Raw genomic sequence first — 18,670 nt, forward strand, 5'->3', positions numbered from 1 at the left:
CCTTCCCCCTTCCCATCCTCCCCTTACCTCCCCTCCTACTCTTTCAGCTTTCAAGGTCAAGGGCCTAACCCAATACACCCTTCTGGTGTCTTCCAGAAAAACAGAAACAGAACAAGGGTGGCTGGGACCATGGAGACACGCAGAGCGTCCAGGTGAGTCCTGCGCCCAAGCTTAGTCCCGACTCTCCTTGTCCCTCCCTGTTTGACCACTGGCAGGCAAGTGTCTTTGAAGCTTTCTGGGTCTCAGTTTTCTGAGATGCAAGGCTAGACTAAGTGACCCCTGAGGGTGAGTCTAGGGTTGATGTAGCTGATGCTTGCCCACTGGTAGGTGATACTGGGGGGACTGTCAGTCAAAAGTCCCAGGGGGGAGCCTTGAGCAGGCGGCCCACCCAGGCCAGGGCCTCATCTCCTCCTTCCTCCATAGCTCTCCCGCACAGGGCCAGATGAAGACAGCATCTCCTTCTGCAGCCAGGCCACATCGTACACAGCTGAGAGCTCCACGGCAGAGGACGCTCTCTCCATCCGCTCAGAGATGATCCAGCGCAAAGGTGTCTGCTCATCAGTGGTTTCATGGGCAGGGGAGAGGAGATAGTGAGCACCGCTCATACCCACACCTGTGGCTTTGTCTTTGCCTCCTAATCCAGTTTCCCTAGGCTTTGTGATTCTTTGAATTGAGGAAACACCTGGAGCTTCTTGGTGCACACTAGCTATAAAGGAGGACAGTTAAGAATTAGAAAATCTGGGTTTGAGGCCTGATGTTGCTACTTAACAGCTGTGCGACCTTGGGCAAATCCTTAACCTCTCTGAGATTCTGTTTAATCTTCCATAAAAATGAAGATAGTAATTACCTTATTGGAATGAATGCCAAATGTTTAGTATGCTGGCTAACACATAGTGATATGATCACTAAGTTATCACTAAATGGAAATTCCATTATTGTTGACTTAGTAGCCTTCCAGAAGTTTTACAGAAAAGAAGCCTCTAGTTTTGTTTAACTCGGCTTTGTCCATACCTAGTTGATTGTGAAATCGTTTCTCACAGAGCTCTTATTAATATTCTATAAAAGTAGTGCTCTAGGGAATGTATCCCGAGTCCTTTTCTTGTAACAGTTTTTCTCCCCTGGACTGGTCTCCAGGCTCCACCTTCAGGCCCCATGACTCATTTCCCAAATCATCTGGAAAGTCGGGGCGACGGCGGAGGGAGCGGAGGAGCACAGTGTTGGGACTGCCTCAGCACGTGCAGAAGGAGCTTGGTGAGCCCTGGGTCAGGGCAGTGGTGGTGGGTGGGGAGCCCTGGCCAACTCCTCTCTGCTGACCCTACTTCATCCCTGTCCATCCCAGGCCTGCGGAGCGAGCGTGAGGCACCAGGTACTCCTCAGCCTCCTGGTCCTCGGGATGCTGTGCGTATCCCCACAGTGGATGGCCACTCGGCAGGCCTGGCCTCAGGGATAGGGGCCCGAGTGTCCCTGCAGGCACTGGAGGCAGAGGCAGAGGCCGGCACTGAGACAGAGGCTATGCTGCAGCGCCACATTGATCGTGTCTACCGGGATGACACGCTCGTTGGCCGGTCTACAGGGGCCCGGCCCCCACTACTGATCCGGCCTATGTCCTTAGCAGTGCCTGGACTGACAGGAGGAGCAGGGCCACCAGAGCCTCTGAGCCCAGCTATGTCCATCTCGCCCCAGGCCACCTATTTGTCAAAGCTGATTCCACATGCTGTGCTGCCACCCACAGTAGACGTGGTGGCCCTGGGCCGCTGCAGCCTGCGCACCCTGAGCCGCTGCAGCCTGCACTCGGCTAGCCCTGCCTCTGTCCGCTCACTGGGGCGCTTTTCCTTGGCTTCTAGTCCACGGCCCCGCAGCCGCCACCCTTCCTCCTCCAGTGACACCTGGAGCCACTCTCAGTCCTCTGAAACCATCGTGTCTGACGGTTCCACCCTGTCCTCTAAGGGTGGCTCTGAGGACCAGCCAGAAGGCTCTGTAGCCAGCAATAGTGTGGCACCGCCTCCCCAGGGGGGCAGTGGGAGGGGGTCCCCCAGTGGGGGCAGCACTGCGGAGGCCTCAGACAGTGTCAGCATCCGGAGTAGCGGGCAGTTATCTGGTCGGAGTGTGTCCCTGCGGAAAATGAAGCGGCCTCCACCCCCTCCCCGCCGGACCTACTCCCTCCATCAGCGGGGCTCTGTGGTACCTGATGGGCCCTTAGGGTTGCCTCCCAAGCCTGAACGCAAGCAGCAGCCACAGCTTCCTCGGCCACCCACCACTGGTGGGTCAGAAGGGGTTGGGGCAGCACCCTGTCCACCCACTTCTGCAGGCAGCTGGGTACCTGGCTTGTCTCCAAGTGGCTCTCGACGCCCCCCACGCTCCCCAGAACGGACGCTTTCACCTTCCAGTGGATACTCGAGCCAAAGTGGCACCCCCACCCTCCCACCCAAGGGTCTGGCTGGTGCCTCTGCTTCCCCAGGAAAGGCCCAGCCCCCTAAGCCAGAGCGTGTCACTTCCCTCCGATCTCCTGGGGCCTCTGTCTCCTCTTCCCTGACATCTCTGTGTTCCTCCTCCTCTGACCCAGCCCCCTCAGACCGCTCCACGCCACAAATGTCAACCATCCTGGCTGATAGGTTTGTCATACCTCCTCACCCCAAGGTGCCTGCTCCCTTCTCCCCGCCTCCCTCCAAGCCCAAAAGCACTAACCAAGCTGCCCCTGCTCCAGCTGCTCCTGCCATAGTTCCTGGGCTGGTTTCCACCTCTGATGCCAGTCCTGAATGCCCTCCTACTCCTCAGACATCCTTGACCTCCACCCAAGAGTCGCCTGTTGTCTCCAAAGACAAATCACCCCCACCATCCCCACCCCCATCTTATCATCCACCCCCACCACCTACTAAGAAGCCAGAGGTGGTGGTGGAGGCACTATCTGCCCCTGAGACTGCTGAGGAGCCCCTCCAAGATCCCAACTGGCCCCCACCCCCACCCCCTGCACCTGAGGAGCAGGACCTTTCCATGCCCGACTTCCCCCCACCCGAGGAGGCCTTCTTCTCTGTGGCTGGCCCTGAGCCTGCAGGCCCTCCAGCCCCTCCAGAGCCTGTCAGCTCCCTTGTTGCTTCACCCTCCTCAGCTACTGCCTCTGCCCAGAGCCAGCCTCACAGCCTCCCAGACCCTCCTCCAGCTTCCCCAGCCCCACCTCCTGCTAGTTCTGTGTCAGGGCCTCTGGCGAAACTCCCTCAAAAGGAACCAGTGGGCAGCAGCAAGAGTGGGGTGCCCAGGGAAGATGCTGCTGCCCCCCTGGTCACGCCCTCGCTCCTGCAGATGGTGCGGCTGCGCTCTGTGGGCACTCCCACAGGAACTCCCACCCTAGCATCAGGGCTGTCGGCCCCCCAGAAGCCACTGCGAAGGGCCCTATCGGGGCGGGCCAGCCCAGCGCCTGCCCCCTCCTCAGGTCTCCACGCTGCCGTCCGACTCAAGGCCTCCGGCCTGGCTGCCAGCGAAGGCCTCGCAAGTGCCCAGCCCAATGGACCACCAGAGGCAGAGCCACGGTGTCCTCAGTCCCCTGCCTCTACAGCTAGTTTCATCTTCTCCAAGGGCACTAAGAAGCTGCAGTTTGAGCGGCCTGTGTCCCCAGAAACCCGGGCTGACCTCCAGCGTAACCTAGTGGCTGAACTTCGGAGCATCTCAGAGCAACGACCACCCCAAGTCCCAAAGAAGTCACCTAAGGCCCCTCCACCCGTGGCCCGCAAACCTTCTGTGGGAGTCCCCCCACCCACATCCCCCAGTTTTCCTCGGGCTGAGTCCCTTACTTCTCCTCCCACCAATGGGCTCCCTCACGCGGAGGACAGGACTAAGGGGGAGCTGGCGGAGAATGGAAGTGCTGTGCAGCTGGTGGGCCCAGAGAAGATGGCTCCCATGGGCTCAGGTACTGTGGCAGAGGTGGGTGCAGGTTCCATCACTGGTGGTAGGAAATAGGTTTTTGCAGTCCTGTTGTTAGGGATTTACTTTTGGATCTGTAGGACTTTTGTGGTCTTGGGGTACCTGTGAAGTGTAACCTTGCATGAGCCACAGTGAGGATCATGGTGTGTGGGGCTTGGGCATCGAGCCACATTGAGAGTGTGGAGTAGTGACACATTACAGTGTCAGAACATTTGAGAGGGGTCCTGCCCAGCATTGCTGGTACAGTCAATAAATTGAAGGGGCAGGAAAATGTTGGTTGAGGGTGTGTGTTGAGCTCTTAGTGCCAGAATTAAGCTGGGATGCCGTTTACTAAGCGTGCCTTCCTTTTGCCCACAGACACACAGAAAGAGCTGGTCTGACCCACTGGCACTGCTGACCCATCCCAGAAATCCAATCTCAGGGACCTGAGCAGCTCCAAGGACGAGAGGATATGGCAGACACAATCTACACAACCTAATAGAGAGGGCGCTTGCAGCCTTAACCTCCTCAGCCTTTGAAATTTATGCAAGCCTGGTGTTGCTCCTGTCCTGTCATCATCTCTCCTGTCTTTCCGGAATGGATTCATCTGCTGCTTCAGTCTCAGCCTCTCCTTGACAGAGGTAGCCATGGGAGTGGGTGGCTGCGCCCCCTGCTGGTATGAAGCCACAGTGGGACGAAGAACACCTCACTGCTTTTTTTTTTTTTTCATGTCCAAATCATGCACATACTGTAGTCCAGAGTTAAAGCACTTTTGCAAAGTGGCTGCATGTCCATCCTCAAGGGCCACATGAAGCCACATTCCAAGGGCCTGTTTACATGGGCAGCAGTATCAGTCCCCTGTAGCCAGCCCATAGCTTAGGATATAAGTGTCCCCTCCTTCCCTATTTGCTCCTTTTTTTAGTTCTTGGAGGTGGGAATATTGTATTCCCACAGGCTCCCCCAGGTTCGAGGCAGGAGTGGGGCTGTGGAATTCCAAAGCACAAAAGGTGCAGTGGGGGCCAGCCCTCCTGTGCCTCAACTCACCAGCCACCCTCCTGCCTTCACGTTCTGCCAGGTGCTTCATGCAGGGGGATAAGTAGGAGACCACCAGGGCCCAAAGGGGTGGGGGAGGAAGAATCAGAGCGGAGGTCTGCAAGTCTCTCTGTCCACAGGAAGCAGAATGGAGTAGGGAGTCACCTTGGCCCTGGGCAATGCCAAGCCTCTGCCTCTTTTTTCATTTGATCAGGCAGGAGCCTGTGGACTGAGGAAGCACTGAGGTGGCACATGGTGGGGGACAACTGGCAGGGGAGAGTGAGCTTGGGCAGTAGGCCTGGCCTTGGCCCCATGGACTTCATTCTCTGACCTTTCTCTACTTTTTTCTAGTGCATGTCCTTTCTATAGCTGCCTTTTGGCACAGGTGGTTCCACTGGGGTGAGCTGACACTGAGTGACAAGGATGGGAAGCCAAAGGTGGATTTTACTCAACTCTTCCCTAGTCTATGAGGCCCACCCACTGCTCCTAGAGTAGGCTGGGTGGTTGTCTCCTAGTGTCAGCTTCTGCTACTGCTGTCTCCTCCAGGAATTTTAATCTTTCTGTTTGTAGCCTGGGACACCAGTTTAGGTAAGCTGGCTTCCCACAGGCCCCCATGGCTCCTGAGGTGGTCTAGTGCCTCCCTCCACGGCAGTGTGGCTGCTGCCCAGGGCCACCCCTTCTTTCTTGATGCTCTTTCTGCAACAGTGACTTGGGCTTGAGCCTGGCAAGGAAACTTGGTTTTTATCTTCTCCACCGCCAAGGAGAGGTCAGCATGCTTTCTGCAAGAGCTGCGAACATGGGGGATGTGGTGTTAGGGCTTAGGTTCCTCTGGCCTCCTCCAGGGCTCCTTCAGCTTGTCACTACTGTCTTTTCCCTGCAGCTACAAACCAATGTCCTTGCCTCACCTGTGGGTAATGGAGAGGTGTTGCTGGGTGTTTATTGCACCTGCCCAGCAAGCTGAGGAGAATCATCAGTGAGCACTGCTCTGCGTAGAGCTCCTGGGCCACTTGCCCCCCGCAGTCAGGACCCTCAGGACCCGGGACCTGACAGCAGCCTGGGAGCTGCTGGATGTGGGAGGGAACCTGACTTTTCCTCCTCTCTCCTCCAATGTTAGCGAGCTCATTATCCTCAGGATCTTCTGAGCTTGTTTCCCCACAGGGTGGGATTGAATACAAAGGAGAAGGGAAGATCTAGAAGAGGCAACCTTTCTTCATCTTCTGGGGTAATGAGCTTGATTTAGAGCAAATGGAGAGACCAAAAGCCTCTGATTTTTAATTTCCATAAAAATGTTAGAGAGACATATATATATATATATTTCTTTAAATTTTTGAGTCTTTGATATGTCTATACAAACAACCCCATTCCCTCTGCCCTGAAGCCTGAGTGAGACACATGAAAAAGCTGTGTTTCATTTAAAGGTGTTAAAATAATTAAATGATTGAAACCTGGTGTGACTGCTGCTTTTTTTTGTTTGTTTGTTTGTTTTGCAGTTTTTTGGCTGGGACCAGGTTTGAACCTGCCACTTCTGGTATATGGAACTGGTGCCCTATTCCTTGAGACACGGGCGCCACTCAGGACTGCTGCTTCTTGATGGGGGGAGGGCAGGGTAGTGTTTAGGCCCACATTTAAAAGGGTAAAAGGGAAAATGCTGCAAGAATTGAACCTAAGAGGGCCTGGCGCGGTGGCTCTTGCCTGTAATCCTAGAACTCTGGTAGGACAAGGTGGGTGGATTGCTTGAACTTGAGTTCAAGACCAGCTTGAGCAAGAGCAAGACCCCTGTCTCTAAAAATAGCCAGGTGTTTGGCAGATGTCTGTAGTCCTAGCTACTTAGGGGCTGAGGCAAACTTGGTTTCGCTGGAGCCCAAGAGTTGAGGTTGCTGTGAGCTATGACATCATAGAACTCAAACCCAGGGTGACCAAGACTGTCTCAAAACAAACAAAAACCCCCTCTAAAACCTAACAGTGGGTCACTTACATGTAGTACTGCCAGAGGCAAAGTCAAGGTGTCTGTTAGCCATCTCTCCCCTCAGGGTGAAAAGTCCAAGACACAAGCAACCCCAGGTTGGGGTTGTTTCACACTTGTGTTCTCTCCTGATACGGTTCAGCTCACAGCCACATCCAGACACCCTTGTTCAGACATTTTATTTGAATTTATTATAGTGATGGCTAGTGATTTGATTGAGATGCCTTATGGAGAAGTACCCACTCTCTGTGAAGAAAGAACCCCTCTGTGCTAACCACCCTGATGCTAACAACACACAGCTGGCTTAGGGAATATCCCAACCCAGCTGGATTAAGAGAAATTCCAGAAGCCCTGGGGCAGTCTCCACAGTCCAATGCCAAGCCTCAGGGTAGGCAGGGTTTGGGAAAGCTGCCAACCACTGGGTAGACCACTAGCTTCTCTGTTTTCCCTTCTTTTTCCTTTTCAAATCCCACAATTTCCTGTTGGGGAGAAGCTGTAATTAGTCTAGTCCAGGTACTAGATCCCAGCTAGAGGCAACAGCTGCGGGATAACACCAAGAAAACCTGGGAACCAATATTTTTCCAATTACAAGGACTGGCAATGTTTTCTACGAATTATATTGAAACCAGATTTCTCAAGTCAGCAGCCAAGGGAAGAAGGCAGCACTGGACTGCCTGCTGCTGCCCAGTCCAGGGAGCAGTCTCTCACTGCAGCCAGACAGGATGATCCCAGATTCTGAGGGGAACTGCCCCTCACTGAGTTCTGCACTGTTGTTTCAGTGTCCTGAGAGATGGACAAACAGGTGATGGATGGAGCAAACCGAAAAGACAGATGACTTGGGATGGTGAGAAAAGCCAGCTGCTGGGCTGGCTAGCTGATGTTCCCCCCTTTCAGTGATTTACAGGAAATGTGCCCCAGCTTGGTCATGAAGTTGGTTTGCTTCCATTGTGCGATGCACGCCTCAGAAATTCTGAAGTCAGCCTGGACAATATAGACAACAAAAGAGATTTTAGAGATGGAGGAACCACAAGAAAACTCTTATACCACCAGTAGTGTAACCTGGCTCAGCTTTTCTAAGACATTAGTTTGTCTAAAGTTTTCATGTTGCTATCTTTTGTTTTAAAATTTTAGGGATTTAGTCTAATAATAAATAAGTGCAAAGACCTATGTATGCAGGCACGTCACAGTATTCTAATAGTGAAAATCCAAGAACAATGTCTGATAAGGTGTAGGTTATGTTATGATGATAGAATACTATACAATGTGATTTCCCCCAATATTTAAGAAGATGGAAAAAATTTGCAGTCTTTGAGAAACAGAATAAACATTTAGTATGAATCAAACTGTTAAATATACAGTAGAACCACCATAGTCGACTACTTCCCTACATTGACCACCTCCTTAAGTTGACCTAATTTTCACAGACCAGAGGATACCACATGTACTCCAGGGAAGTTCCTTATGTTGACCACCTCTACATGTTGAAAACCAGGAAAGAAGGAGTGGGCAAAGCCACTTTGTGCAATAAGATGGAAAGGTCAACACCACTTAATTGCCCATTAGAAACACTTTGTCTAATGGAGGAAATAAGATGTTTTTTTTTTTTTTGAGACAGAGTCTTACTATGTCACCTTAAACTCTTGAGCTTAAGCTATTCTGTTGCCTCAGCCTCCCAAGTAGCTGGGACTACAGGTGCCCGCCACAATGCCTAGCTATTTTTTGTTGTTGTAGTTGTCATTGTTTAGCATGTCCAGACTGGGTTTGAACCTGCCAGCCCTTGTGTATGTAGCTGGTGCCCAAAACACTGAGCTATGGGCACCGACCTAGAAATAATATGTGTTAGTTCCATAAGCAGAGTCAGTTTTTGTTGCCTTTTTCTTTTCTTTTTTTGAGATAAGGTCTCACTTTGTAGTCCTCAGTAGAGTGCTGTGGTGTCACAGCTCACAGCAACCTCAAATTCTTGGGCTTAAGCGATTCTCTTGTCTCAGACTCCCAAGTAGCTGGGATGACAGGTGCCTGCCACAACATGTGGCTATTTTTTAGAGACAGGGTCTTGCTGTGGCTCAGGCTGGTCTGGAACTTGTGAGCTCAGGTGATCCACCCACCTCAGCCTCCAAGAGTGCTAGAATTACAGGCATGAGCCACCACTCCCAGCCCTTAATTTTTGCTGCTTTATTTACTGACTTATCCTAAGTACCCAGAAAAGTGTCTGACATATATCATGGATTCCATATTGAATGAGTGAAGGAACGAGTAAATGAATTCGGAGATTACTGGAGCAGGCCAGATGTGTGTCAATGTCTAGAAGGGAAGGAGATGATGAGTGCTCTAAGGTCAATCTGTGCAGGAGGGACCCTAGTTTGATCTTGATTCTATTACTTCTTGTGACCCTGTGTGGCCTTGTCAGGTAAAATGGGGATAACCCTCCATCACAGACTGAAGATTAAATGAGGAGATGTCTGAGTCTCTCACACAGGGCCTCCTAGTCTGTCAGTGCTCAGTACATGTATGGTCCGAGACAAAAGAAGAGAGGGGTTCAGGTGCAGGAAGTCCAACGCGGGAAAGAGTCAGCTGTGGATTCAGTAACACAGCATTCTGAGGACAGAGTCTGGTCAGCCCAGGGAAGAGGGAGAACAACCGCAGCTTTTTACCTGCAACTTCTCAAAGACTTTCTTCTTGGGCTTCAGCTCCTCATCTGGTTGACCCTTCTCATAGCCCTTCACAAATACTCGCTCACCAGGAGCAGAGCCTGCAGGAGGGTCTAGAGGTTCAACCTGGCGGCTCATCCCTTCTCTGGGAAGACAGACAGGACAAGGAGAGGTTGAGGCTGTTGAGGTCACAGCAATTTGGGCCTTAACATAGGAGCCCTGATGGGATTTTGGGCATTCCTGAAATTAGAGCCCCTGGAGGTCCTCACTGCTTTGTGCTTTACCACATCTCTGGATATCATCAGGGCTACATTAATCAGGGTTCTGATTAATCCTATGTCAGGAGAGATACCAAAATCTGGGATTTTAAGGGAGAAGTATGAAGTAACACAGGAAGGGCTTAATAGCCAATCAGAACTGGGTTTGAATCCTGGCTCTACCTCTTACTTGGGCAAGTACATATTTCTACTTTAGCAAAATTAACTGCAGGTAAAGTGTGCCATTCACAGTACTTGTACAGTAACTCTCACGTGTCATCTTTTGGTATCAGTGGGGTAGAGGCACGTGTTTTCAGGGCTGCCACCTGGCATTCGGAAGGGCATCAAACGGGCCAATTCCCCACTCTTCTTGGCCTCCCCAGGGCCTGTGCTCCACCCCAAGCCCTCACTCACATGGAAGCACACAGAAGCATGCCTTGGGACTCAACTCCTCTCATCTTCTGGGGTTTCAGATTGCACAGCACCACCACCAGCCTGTCCTGCAGTTCCTCCTTAGGCACAAACTGCACGAGGCCGCTCACGACGGTCCGTGGTTCAGCTTCCCCTACATCAATCTTCTCCACATACAGGCTGTCTGCATCTGGGTGCTGCCAGCAAGAGACATCAGGCGGGAGAGTATTGTAAGAGATCAGGGGCCTAGAGAACTCTCCAAATCCAGAAAGGGGCATCCACTCCTCACAGAAGGCCCCTGGAAGGACCCCTTAGGGCTAACTCTCTTCTAGCTGCCAGGGAGTAGACAGGAGAATGGACCTTGATAGTACATTCTACTCTCAACCAAGAGGCCAAATATGAGTTAAATTAACCTAAACACTGGTGTAAGGGATGGAAGAATCTCTAACAGATTGGATGGCCTGGACGACATCAAGGCTCATGGGCTGTACCACATTGGTCCTAGGTGGGCTGGGAGATGGGACCAGGACAAGTGTTGGCTTCCAGTTCTGATGTGGGAGCATCAACAGCTATCTCAAGGTAGTTTTGGTGGCTGGGTATATATAGTGAAAAGCAAATCAATGCTGAAGGGGAAAACAGCCCAGACTGGAACGGTCCCAGTCCACTAGGTGCATAACTTTCTGTCTCTGGGAAAAAGGAAATCTTCCTCTCTCTACCACATTCTGAGGGAGGAACAAAGTGGCTGATCCAAGATAAAGCCTGTAGCTAGTCTAGGCAAGCAGATGGAGAGCAGGTGAGACAATGAGACCAGATTTAATAGATAAGTACCCTCTGATTAATATCCTCCCCTTACTCTGAGTTCCTTGCTATGTTTGGTTGTGTAAGGTCCAAAGGCAGCAATCACTATGGAAAGCCTGATGCCTGGAATTAGATGCCTGAGTTCTCACTTGCAATATGACCTCAGGGATGGTACTTCCCATCTCTAGGCCAGGTTTCCTCCACATGGAAAGAGAAAAACTTGACCCCTATCTGCTTCCCTGGGATGTGGTGAAAAATGAGTACCTTCTCCACACTGATGATTTTCCCCACACGGATATCCAGCCGGGATGGGATGACCTCCTCTGGTTCTGAATTCTTGGCAGGGCCTTTGGCAACTGGCTCTGGGAATGAGAAGAACACCATGGGGCAAGATCCCCCTTTGTCTACATGGCAGGTCGGCTGCTGATCCCACCAAATGAGGACACTGACATTAGGTAGGATTTAGTGTAGACTCCACAGACCCACTCAGTTCTCTACTTTCTTTCTTTTTTTTTTTTTTTGTAGAGACAGAGTCTCACTTTATGGCCCTCGGTAGAGTGCCGTGGCCTCACATAGCTCACAGCAACCTCCAACTCCTGGGCTTAAGCGATTCTCTTGCCTCAGCCTCCCAAGTAAGTTCTCTACTTTCTTTTAGGACAGGGCTGGGAACCTTTCAGAAGTGACATATCAGATTTTCAAATATTTTCAGTTACCAGGCTGGAGGAGAGAGAGCAGTAGTAGCTATGCCACTTTAAGGTGTTTCTTTTCTTTTTTCTTTTTCGCCCCCTCCAAGTCAGGTGTCTCTGCATTGCACTGCATATAGAATTTACTGAGTCTTTTGTTGGAGGGTCAAACAAAGCTATCAATGCCAGTATCTCAGTATCATGGATAAATAATGGCCGACTAAAAGCCAGCCATAAGCACGTGGAAGGGAAAATCTAAAGATGAGCTTCTCTAAGAAGTTCTGCAGGCTTTATCCCTGCAGGTGTATAACAGACTATCACCCTGTACACTGACTGGGTATAATAGGTCTAACCAATCACTCTCCTTAACAAGGAGGTAAACTCAGTGCACAAATAAACTAGAAGGATCAAAGTCAAACATGACTCACACTGGCATCTCTCAGCAGTGTGGGTACAAAAGGATGTAATCACTTCCTCATATCGACCAAACCCATATCAAAATGACTCAAGTTCCATTCCCAGAGTCAGTGGGATATGACATTCCTACACTTTAGACCCCCTGGGTTCTTGGGCCCTCAATTCAAGACAGGTGTCTTTCTGGGTCCCTTTGACAGGTTCTCTCTCCTGATGATGTCACCCTCTCCCTGGCTGGCCTTACTCTGCTTGGAAGGATCTGGGTAGGCAGCGCTGGCCAGCTTCTTTAGAGCAGGAGCATTAAACTTTTCCCGGATGGGATCCAGCAACTTGTTTAGGGCGACTTCAACAGAATTCTTTAGGTCTCCAGGGTGTACGACCTGCAGAAGACAAGACCTGTTAAGATGAGGTCTGGGACAGGGCACAGGACGCCTGAATCTTAGGATGTGTACGGAGATGCAGGGTGCTTCCCAGCAGAGTATAATTTGGTTCTCATGATAATCTTGTGAGGAAGGTGGAGCAGAGAAGGGAAAAGACTCAGAAGGTTACCTAACTTGCCTGAATTGGACTTCTAACTCTGAACATCATACTTCAGAGGGTGTGTAGAGGCTGAATGTATTTATTAGTAATAACTAATGTAATTCTTCTAGTTCTTTCATTTATGTTTAGAGTAGTGGCACAAATCGAGTGCTAGTTACAGGCAGAGAAAAATCACATAAGACCCAAGGCTACAGACAACCTGAGGGAGACAGCTGAGTGACAGAGAGGAAAGAAAGGCTTGGGAGTTCAATAAACCTGGATTACCTACCTGTGTGACCCCAGTGAGGCACTTCACCCCTTTAAGCTTGGCTTCTGTTTTTTTTTGAGACAGAGTCTCACTATGTCACACTAGGTAGAGTGCTGTGGCATCATAGCTCACAGCAACCTCCAATTCTTGGGCTTAAGAGATCCTCTTGCCTCAGCCTCCCGAGTAGCTGAGACTACATGTGTCTGCCACAATGCCCGGCTATTTTTAGAAACAGGGGTCTTGGGGGGTAGCGCCTGTGGCTCAGTGGGTAGGGTGCCAGCCCTCATATACTGAGGGTGGTGGGTTCAAGCCTGGCCCTGGCCAAAAACTGCAACAACAACAAAAAGAAACAGGGGTCTTGGTCTTGCTCAGGCTGGTCTGGAACTCGTGAGTTCTAGCAATCTAATCCTCCCAGAGTTCTGTGATTATAGGCATGAACCACCATGCCTGGCCTTAAGCTTGGCTTCCTTATTTCTTTCTTTTTTTTTTTTTTTAATATAAGTAGAGAGTTTATTAGGGGCTCATTTGAGGACTGCAACTGGGAGACACACATTCAAGTAGCCCAGAATATATGCTCCAATTAGCAGCAGTTACAAACGGGTTTTCAAAGGAAAAAATAAGGAGCAATCCCTAAATTGAACATAAGGTATTGGTTGGCTTGCATTGTTCTCTGCATCACAAATTCCAAGAACATAAAGAAAATGGTTGACAGTCACATCCTGCAACTTGTGATGATATTTTAGGTAGTTTTTCAGCTAGTCTGGAAATTATAGAGAAGGGAAGAAAGAACAAGATGCCTTTAAACAATCATCGCTGGGTGCTGGTGCCTGGTTGGGGGGACTGGGGAGGGTCACGACTTAGGACTCATTCTCAGGGCTCTGTGGGCCCATTCGATTTTGTATACCTCAACGTTTTCTTACTACTCTCAGCTGTTTTTCTTTCTTAAAGGAAATTTGGTAATATCTAGCAAAATTTTATATACATGCTCTATCAATTCAGATACTCTACTTCTAGGAATCTATCTCAGATACACTGGAAAAAATATAAAAAAGACATATATCTAAGATTATTCAGTGAACACTATTTTAATAGCAAGAGACTAAAACAACTCCAAAGTCCATTTAACGTGGAATAATTGAATAAACTAAGAGCTGTTTACTGAGAGAAATATCTCTATAAACTTCTGTGGCATGATCTCCCAGGCAAAAAATAAGGTGGCAAAAACTGATAGTAATATAATACCATTTAACTAAAGTGGGAAGAGGATCTGAATATATCTTTATACTTATATTTATATAAATAAAGGATAAAATGAAAATAGACAAAAAGAAGCCCTGATTCCCTCTAGAGGAGGAGAGAATAGGGCCGAGGCACAGAAGTGGAAGCCACATGGCTCTGATTGTACTTTGGTTCGAAGATTTGACTTTATTAATTATGCAACTGCATTTCATTTTTTAAAATGTGTTAAAAGCAACCCCTAAAAGTCAAAGGTAAAATGAAACCAATAAACCTGATTGTGCAATGACCTGGTTCTGTCAAGATTTAGAAATTGCCATTGCTCTTTTATATGTGAAAATAAATAATTTAAAATATAAGCTGTTGGAACTTGGTTTGATCCTTAAAGGAATATGATTATGGGGCCTCTTCATATGACAGGCAGTTGTAATCTAAGCAGCTGTAACTGTTGTTTCTCTGATCATAGATCAGCCCTTCTTTACCATTTTTATTTGTTTGTTGTTTTTTTTTAAGACAGTGAAACTCTGTTACCTTGGGTAGAGTGCAGAGGTGTTATCATAATCGTAGCTCACGGCAACCTCAAACTCCTAGGTTCAAGGGATCCTCCTTCCTCAGCCTCCAAAGTAGCTGGCACTACAGATGCCCACTACAACACATGGCTAGTTTTCCTATTTTTAGTAGAGACGGGGTCTCCCTCTTACTTGGGCTGGTCTTGAACTCATGAACTCAAGTGATCCACCCACCTCAGCCTCCTAGAGTGCTAGGATTACAGGTGTGAGCCACCTGCTCAGCCTACCTATATTGTTTTGTAAAATGTTGTAGATGACTAAGGGGCCAAAGAGACACCCTTCCCTCTTCACTGTTTATCTTCAGTATAAATTAACTTCCCTCTTTCTTCCTTCATACAAAGGCTTCATGACTATCACACTAAGATGGAATGTTGAATACACTTTTAAATTGGAAAGGAAAAATTAAAAATAAACTGTAACTGAATTGTAACTCACAAACCAGCCTTATATAGAAAAAATCCTACTAAATTTCTTTGTTACTGCCTATAAGCAAGATCTTAATTTTTAACTTTGAAGAACTGACCTCATTTTCTCTGGAATCCATGCTCTGTTATGGTGATTCTCAGCTTTTTGTTTAAAAAAGCTCTTTACTGAGCTCTGATCCTTTCTTTTTTTTGTTTTTGACCATTTAATCATTTTAATAATTCAGATTTTCAAATAATTTCTTTTTTTCCTTATATTGCTTTTTGATGAGATATTTATGAGATTATTTTCTTTGGCTTCCTTATTTCTAAAATGATTATGACAAAGGCTCTATCTCACAGAATCAGAGTGAGAACTAAAATCACCTAAAGTGGGTAAAGATGGTGAGAGTAGTGCTGGTACATAATACTTCGGTGATTAATTTTTCTTCTTGTGTCCTGTGACTATCTTTATTATATCCCAAATTTAGCCTGAAAGAATCTTCTAGATATTCTGAGGGAATATCCAAATACCTGTAATGCAACAATACCAATGTTTTTGTTTCTGATGCTATTTCATCACTTCCTTGGTAATAGTTAAGTTTTTTTATTTTTTTGGAGACAAGAGTTTTACTTCGTAGCCCTCAGTAGAGTGCCGTGGCATCATCAGCAACCTCAAATTCTTGGGTTCAAGTGATTCTCTTGCCTTAGCCTTCCAAGTAGCTGGGACTACAGGCGCCCGCCACAATACCCGGCTATTTTTAGGATGGGGTCTTGTTCTGGCTCTGGCTGGTCTCAAACCAGTGAGCTCAGACAATCCACCCTACTCAGCCTTCCAGAGTGCTAAGATTACAGGTATGAGCCACCAAGCCTGGCCAGTAACAGTTAATTTTCAATTCAAGCTCTGGGCCTGCTATGACCCAATATGGTAGCTACTGGCCTACTGTGGGTATTTATTTATTTAGTTATTTTTTGCAGTTTTTGGCCAGGGCTGGGCTTGAACCCACCACCCCCGGTATATGGGGCAGGCACCCTACTCCTTGAGCCACAGGCACGACCCATTGTGTAAGTATTTAAACATAAATTAAAATTCAGTTCTTTAGTTGCACCTGCCACATTGTAAGTGCTCAACAGCCATCTGTGGCCAGTGGCTTTTGTATTAGGCAGTGCAGAATGGTCATATCTATCACCACAGAAAAGTATGATCAGGTAATGCAGTTGTAGACCTTTTTTCCGAGGCATTTCATCTACTCTATCTCATTATTCCCACTGTGGATTCTGTAGTCTGCCTCAGATGGCAGAGGGAAAGTTTCTTTTCTTTTCTTCCTTTTTTTTTTTTTTGTTTGAGACAGAGCCTCAAGCTGTTGCCCTGGGTAGAGTGCTGTGGCATCATAGCTCCCAGCAACCTCTAACTCCTGGGCTCAAGCGATTCTCCCGCCTCCGCCTCCCAATTACCTGGGACTACAGGCACCTGCCACAACGCCTGGCTGTTTTTTGGTTGTAGTTGTCACTGTTGTTTGGCAGGCCTGGGCTGGATTTGAATCCCCAGCTCAGGTGTATGTGGCTGGCACCTTAGCCGCTTGAGCCACAGGCGCTGAGCCAGAGGGAAGGTTTCGGAGCAACAGCTGTAAAATGTCCAAAATGGACCTAAGTGCCTTCGGACCTCAGAGGTCACTGAGTTTTCCCTTCCATTTGATTCTTAAACCCATATATACCATTGCCTCCAAGTTGTCCTGTAGCCTCTGCCTGGACAGTTCCAATGAAGGGTAATGCAAGGTCATGTGAGGCAGCCAAACAACTGAGGTCATTTGAAAGGTCCTTCTACTGTATAGTGTATACTATTTTGGTGATTTCAGCATTATACAATTCATCTATGTAACAAAAACACTGGTACCCCCTTAATATTTTGAAATAAAAATTATAAAATAAATAAATATACTCGGCACCTGTGGCTCAAGTGGCTAAGGCACCAGCCACATACACCTGAGCTGGCAGGTTCAAATCCAGACCGGGCTTGCCAAACAATGACGGCTGCAACCAAAAAATAGCTGGGCGTTGTGGTGGGCGCCTGTAGTCCCAGCTACTTGGGAGGCAGAGACAGGAGCATCGCTTGAGCCCAGGAGTTGGAGGTTGCTGTGAGCTGTGATGCCACGGCATACTTCAAGGGTGACAACTTGAAGCTCTGTTTCAAAAAAAAAAAAAAAAATAAAAATAAATAAATAAATGAATATTCTGGTGAGAAAAAAAATAAAAAAAGAAAGGCCCCTCTCTCTTTCTCTCTCTCTTTTTTTTTTTAGAGACAGAGTCTCACTTTGTCACCCTTAGTAGAGTGCTGTGGCATCACGGCTCATAGCAACCTCTAATTCCTAGGCTTAGGTGATTTTCTTGCCTCAGCCTCCTGAGTAGCTGGGACTACAGGCGCCTGCCACAAGACCAGGCTATTTTTTGTTGCAGTTTGGCCAGGGCCAGGTTTGAACCTGCCACCTCGGTATATGGGGCTGGTGCCCTAATCACTGAGCTACAGGCGCCACCCGAAATGGCCCTTCTCATGCTGAACCTAAACATGCCTCCATGGGGTCCCCACCTGTAGTCTTGTTTTAGCCCTCTGGTACCATGAGAAGAAACCTAATTGCTTCTACGAAAGTCCCCCATGTATTTGAGGACAACTGAGCACATACTTGTTCTCCAGCTAAAGATCCCTAATTCTTTCAACTTTGCCTTTTTTTTTTTTTTTGAGACAGAGCCTCAAGCTGTCGCCCTGGGTAGAGTGCTGTGGCATCACAGCTCACAGCAACCTCCAACTCCTGGGTTCAAGTGATTCTCCTGCTTCCGCTTCCCAAGTAGCTGGGACTACAGGTGCCCGCCACAATGCCTGGCTATTTTTTGGTGGCAGCCATCATTGTTGTTTGGCGGGCTGAGCTGGATTTGAACCTGCCAGCTCAGGTGTATGTAGCTGGCACCTTAGCAGCCTGAGCCACAGGCACCGAGCCTCAACTTTGCCTTTTGTGACATAGTTTTGAGTCTGTTCCTTGTCAAGACATCCCTTCTTTCCCAGCCAATATGTCTTCTTAAAATGAACCCCTTAATACCTGTAGTCCCAGCTTCTTGGAAGGCTGAGGCAAGAGAATCACTTAAGACGAAGAGTTTGAGTTGCTGTGAGCTGTGATGCCACCGTACTCTACTAAGGTGACATAGTGAGACTCTGTCTCAAAAAACAAAAACAAAAAACAGGTGGCACCTGTGGCTCAGCGAGTAGGGCGCTGGTCCCATATACCGAGGGTGGCAGGTTTGAACCCGACCCTGGTCAAAACTGCAAAAAAAGAAAAAAAGAAAAAAATGAAATTAAATAAAAAAAAAATCACTTCCTCCTGTTTTATTTGTTCTCTTTCTCTCTGTAACTGGACTGATGATTTGACCCTCTCTGTAGTTATCAGTCTTTGGGATGGTACCCAACACACAGGCATGTAGTCTTTTGTTCATGTGGTAAGTCTTTTTTTTTTTTTTTTGCAGTTTTTGGCCAAGGCTGAGTTTGAACCTGCCACCTCTGGCATATGGGGCCAGTGCCCTACTCTTTTGA

General features: G+C 48.4%; 2 protein-coding genes across 4 annotated transcripts in view; one reads left to right on the forward strand and one right to left on the reverse strand.

Moving 5' to 3' along the window:
- The window catches only part of KIAA1522 (KIAA1522 ortholog), a 35,717-nt gene extending 29,342 nt beyond the window's left edge, over nucleotides 1–6,375 (forward strand). For both annotated transcript variants that reach the window (XM_053577123.1, XM_053577124.1), the window contains exons 3-7: nucleotides 97–152; nucleotides 424–547; nucleotides 1,135–1,251; nucleotides 1,340–3,901; nucleotides 4,273–6,375. In XM_053577123.1, coding sequence (XP_053433098.1) covers nucleotides 97–152; nucleotides 424–547; nucleotides 1,135–1,251; nucleotides 1,340–3,901; nucleotides 4,273–4,295 — 2,882 coding nt within the window. In that variant the 3' untranslated portion in view covers nucleotides 4,296–6,375. The remainder of the gene's footprint in view (nucleotides 1–96; nucleotides 153–423; nucleotides 548–1,134; nucleotides 1,252–1,339; nucleotides 3,902–4,272) is intronic.
- A 676-nt stretch (nucleotides 6,376–7,051) lies between these two features.
- Nucleotides 7,052–18,670, reverse strand: part of YARS1 (tyrosyl-tRNA synthetase 1) — a 41,071-nt gene continuing 29,452 nt past the window's right edge. For both annotated transcript variants that reach the window (XM_053577125.1, XM_053577126.1), the window contains exons 9-13: nucleotides 12,345–12,480; nucleotides 11,268–11,365; nucleotides 10,209–10,402; nucleotides 9,541–9,682; nucleotides 7,052–7,870 (exon numbers count right to left, since the gene is read on the reverse strand). In XM_053577125.1, the coding sequence (XP_053433100.1) occupies nucleotides 7,760–7,870; nucleotides 9,541–9,682; nucleotides 10,209–10,402; nucleotides 11,268–11,365; nucleotides 12,345–12,480 (681 nt within the window). In that variant the 3' untranslated portion in view covers nucleotides 7,052–7,759. The remainder of the gene's footprint in view (nucleotides 7,871–9,540; nucleotides 9,683–10,208; nucleotides 10,403–11,267; nucleotides 11,366–12,344; nucleotides 12,481–18,670) is intronic.

Source organism: Nycticebus coucang, chromosome 22 (assembly GCF_027406575.1).
Source record: "Nycticebus coucang isolate mNycCou1 chromosome 22, mNycCou1.pri, whole genome shotgun sequence".
Classification (NCBI taxonomy): domain Eukaryota; kingdom Metazoa; phylum Chordata; class Mammalia; order Primates; family Lorisidae; genus Nycticebus; species Nycticebus coucang.